Source organism: Triticum dicoccoides, chromosome 1B (assembly GCF_002162155.2).
Source record: "Triticum dicoccoides isolate Atlit2015 ecotype Zavitan chromosome 1B, WEW_v2.0, whole genome shotgun sequence".
NCBI lineage: Eukaryota > Viridiplantae > Streptophyta > Magnoliopsida > Poales > Poaceae > Triticum > Triticum dicoccoides.
The window spans coordinates 295,635,303-295,638,449 of NC_041381.1; the positions used below are offsets into that span (position 1 = coordinate 295,635,303).

A 3,147-nucleotide genomic window follows, 5' to 3' on the forward strand; every position below is an offset into this window, starting at 1 on the left:
TATGTATTTTGTGTTGCATGTATATTGGAGTTGTGGCTCACCTCCTAGTCTTGTATAGTTGAGGTAGAGGTTTCCCTGTAATTATATATACATGCACCAACATCCCATCAATACAACATTAATTGTATTGCAAACTTTTCCGTCTACACCTATGGCGGTGGTGGCGATCATCAAGAGTGAAGCCAAGAATTAGGCCATCATGGAGGCCAGGCATTTGAGTGTACCGGTGTCGCGAGAGTAAGCTTTGTATTTTCCTGCGATGTGTTGGGCCTCCTTAAAATAATGTGCGCTTCTTAATTTATAAATAAGATAAGGAAAAACTTTTGCCTCCATTTCTAAACCTAAAGGAAAAAAGAGAGTAGAAGGGGGCTATAATATCCGCAACCTGACACTCCATTGAGGATTCATCAGCCCTTCTCAATCTTCTTATCCTGATTCCTGCCCCCCTAAGCTTACCTTTCCATTCATATGGCTCAGGTTGGAACTTACCGAAAAAAGAGATGCCTTAAGTTATAAAATGGAAGTAAGTTGCATCAAGTTTCGAACGAAAAGAGAAGAAGAAGAAGAGATGCATGGTAGCACTTCAGGGTCAAGGAAAAGACCTGCACACAAGCAAGGCAAATCACCTAGGTAAGAGTAGACTATATGACCCACGGATATATATATATATATTTCAGCATGCTGTCGGCAAGGCAAGGTGAGGTATCCTTTCCTTTCCTTCATCTCCATCGCAGATATGGTACATCTTTCGTCTCACGTCCTCCTCAAATAGTAAAAATTCTCGCGTCTATATATACCATACATATATGCTACATGAATGCATCCAAGGTGCAATCCAACCAGGACTCGGCTCGCATTCAAGCAACAATAGGAGCAAGTGCAAAAGCAAAGCAAGAGATGGAGGCGGCTGGGTATCGCTCCCGCGTCGTGGCTGAAGTCGACCCCCGCAGCGAATGGGTTCACGGGGACGAGTTCGACACGCTCATCGTCGACGTCTCAGGTACCCACTGGCGGAGCTTAGGCAAGGCCAAATGGGCCATGGCCCGCTCAGCTCTGCAGCTTTTTCTCACAATATAGCTAGCCCATGGGTTGTAGAATGTCAGCTAGTAGTAATTTCTTGCAGCCTGGCCCATTCAGCCCGCCCAGCTTTTTTTTGGCAAGCTCCGCCACTGCAGGTACCGTTGCTGCTTTTCCAACCATTTCTGCGGGAACTGAATCCACTCGTTCCAAACACGTTCTGGCATATCGACACGCATGCCGCCGTTGCAGGATTCGCCAGGGACCAGCTCAAGGTCCAGGTAGAGCCGTTGGGGAGCCTCAAGATCAGCGGCGAGCGCGCCCTCAACGGCGGCCGGCAGTGGTGTCACTTCCTGAAGCGGTTCGACCTCCCCGGCGCCTGCGACGCCGCGGCGATCAAGGTCCAGCTCGACAAGGGAGTCCTCTACGTCCAGGTGCCCCGTTCCACCGACGACAGCCAAGAGGACGCGCTGCGAGAGGAGGACTGGAGCGGCGGCCACACGGCGGCGTGGCGTGCCGATGAGCACCCGGCGCGGCGTCTGGCCAAGAGCCTGGGTGAGCACCGGTACGCCGTCTTGAACGTCGTGCTCGCCGTCGTGCTCCTCTGGCTCGTCGCGTTCGCCAACAGCAAGCAGAGCGGTGGGCAGATCAAGAACGAATGAGGCGAGCAACACGCATGCACGCACAGCGCGGGGCAGTCCTACAGCACAGCAGATCGATGTAATCATTTAGTAGTACTTATATATAGCTGATAAAAGGGAATAAGAACCCTGTAAACAGGCAGGATTTGGAACGCGGGATTGTTCAAATTCAAGTCTCAAGATATCAAGCACTATCGGATATAAAGACATACTACTACTACTACATATGTCCCACTTTACTGGCTCTGTATCAAGTTCTTGCATCGATGATCTGAAACGAGTTCAATCTAACCACAGAATATATCATTTAGAGCAACTCCAACGCGTCCACGCGCGTCCGTTTGGATCGGCGCGGACAGAAAAGTTAGGCCCAACGCGCCGATCCAAACGGACGCGCATCCGCTTTTCATCCATCTGCCGATCAATTCCCGGTTCATTTTTGAGCCGGATTTGCGTTGGCGCGGACACGCAACGGCCGTGCGCCCGCCTACTCCTCCCTCCAGTCCGTTGGTCGGTGGCACATTGGCCACCCTCTCCCATTCCAACAACAAACCCTCGCCCGCCTCCTTCGTCGCTGCTCATTTCTTCGGTGACTCTGCCAGCTGCCAGCGCCGCAACATCCCCTCTGCAACGCCGCCACCTCCCACGTCGCCCGCCAGCGCCGTCTTGCCGCCGAGGAACCGAAAGCTTGGAGGAGCGGCAACATTTAAACAGTTCACCCAATTTTATCACGACATGCGTGATTGGGAAACTCACATGCAACTGTAAAATGATTTGATTGAGTATATGTGGGCTCATGTGAGCAACCAATAGATGTATCTTTTTTATTCGGCTTGCAAAACTATGTGAGACATTTTTTCTTTTATTCGGCTTGTAAAACTATGCTATTTTATTTGGTTGAAACTATGCTATTTATTTGGTTGTGGACTATATGTTTGCTTGTGAAATAATGCAAAAGTTGTGTGTGAAATAATGCAAAATTTATGCTATTTGTTGAAAAAGGGCGGCCAGCCGGCCACGCCGGCACATATGGGTCAACGTGTTGGGCACACTGCCGATCCAACTCTCAAACAGGCCGGACGCCGGACGGACGGCCGACCCAAATGTACAAAAAACGGACAAAAGCGCCGTCCGTTTGGATCGGCGCGTTGGAGTTGCTCTTAAGGTCCATAAAACTCGTATGCTGATTAGTTCATGACATCACATCGTCACATGTGTCTCTGGACATACGGTCGTAGTTTGAGAAGCACACGATCTCCAACAGACAAAATGAGTCCAGTGTGGTGTTTAGCTGTTTGCGCTATCATGTGTTGTTGAGTCCTCAATAAGTGTCGTCTGATGGATCCAGTAACAACTTTCCACGAAGCAAACCATTGTTGTAGGTCAAGGGTAGCTATAGTATAGGAATATGAAATGCCAAAGTGTCTGGGTTGTTATCCATACACCACTTCGAAAGGAGAGGTTCCAAGTGATGAATGCTAGTTAATGT

The 3,147-nt window shown here is 49.6% G+C and overlaps 1 protein-coding gene across 4 annotated transcripts; it reads left to right on the forward strand.

The window, feature by feature from the left end:
* Window positions 1-846: 846 nt before the first annotated feature.
* On the forward strand, window positions 847-1,857 carry LOC119304241 (22.0 kDa heat shock protein-like). Of its 4 annotated transcripts, none has more exons than XM_037581412.1 (2): window positions 847-1,000; window positions 1,147-1,857. In XM_037581412.1, the coding sequence occupies exons 1-2, from the start codon at window positions 898-900 to the stop codon at window positions 1,677-1,679; spliced, it is 636 nt and encodes a 211-aa protein (XP_037437309.1). In that variant the 5' UTR covers window positions 847-897; the 3' UTR covers window positions 1,680-1,857. The 4 variants fall into 4 exon arrangements, 3 of the variants coding, with proteins under 3 accessions (XP_037437309.1, XP_037437326.1, XP_037437318.1); XM_037581429.1 differs by having other exon boundaries at window positions 1,270-1,857; XR_005148193.1 differs by having other exon boundaries at window positions 892-1,000; window positions 1,176-1,393.
* The last annotated feature ends 1,290 nt before the right edge of the window (window positions 1,858-3,147 follow it).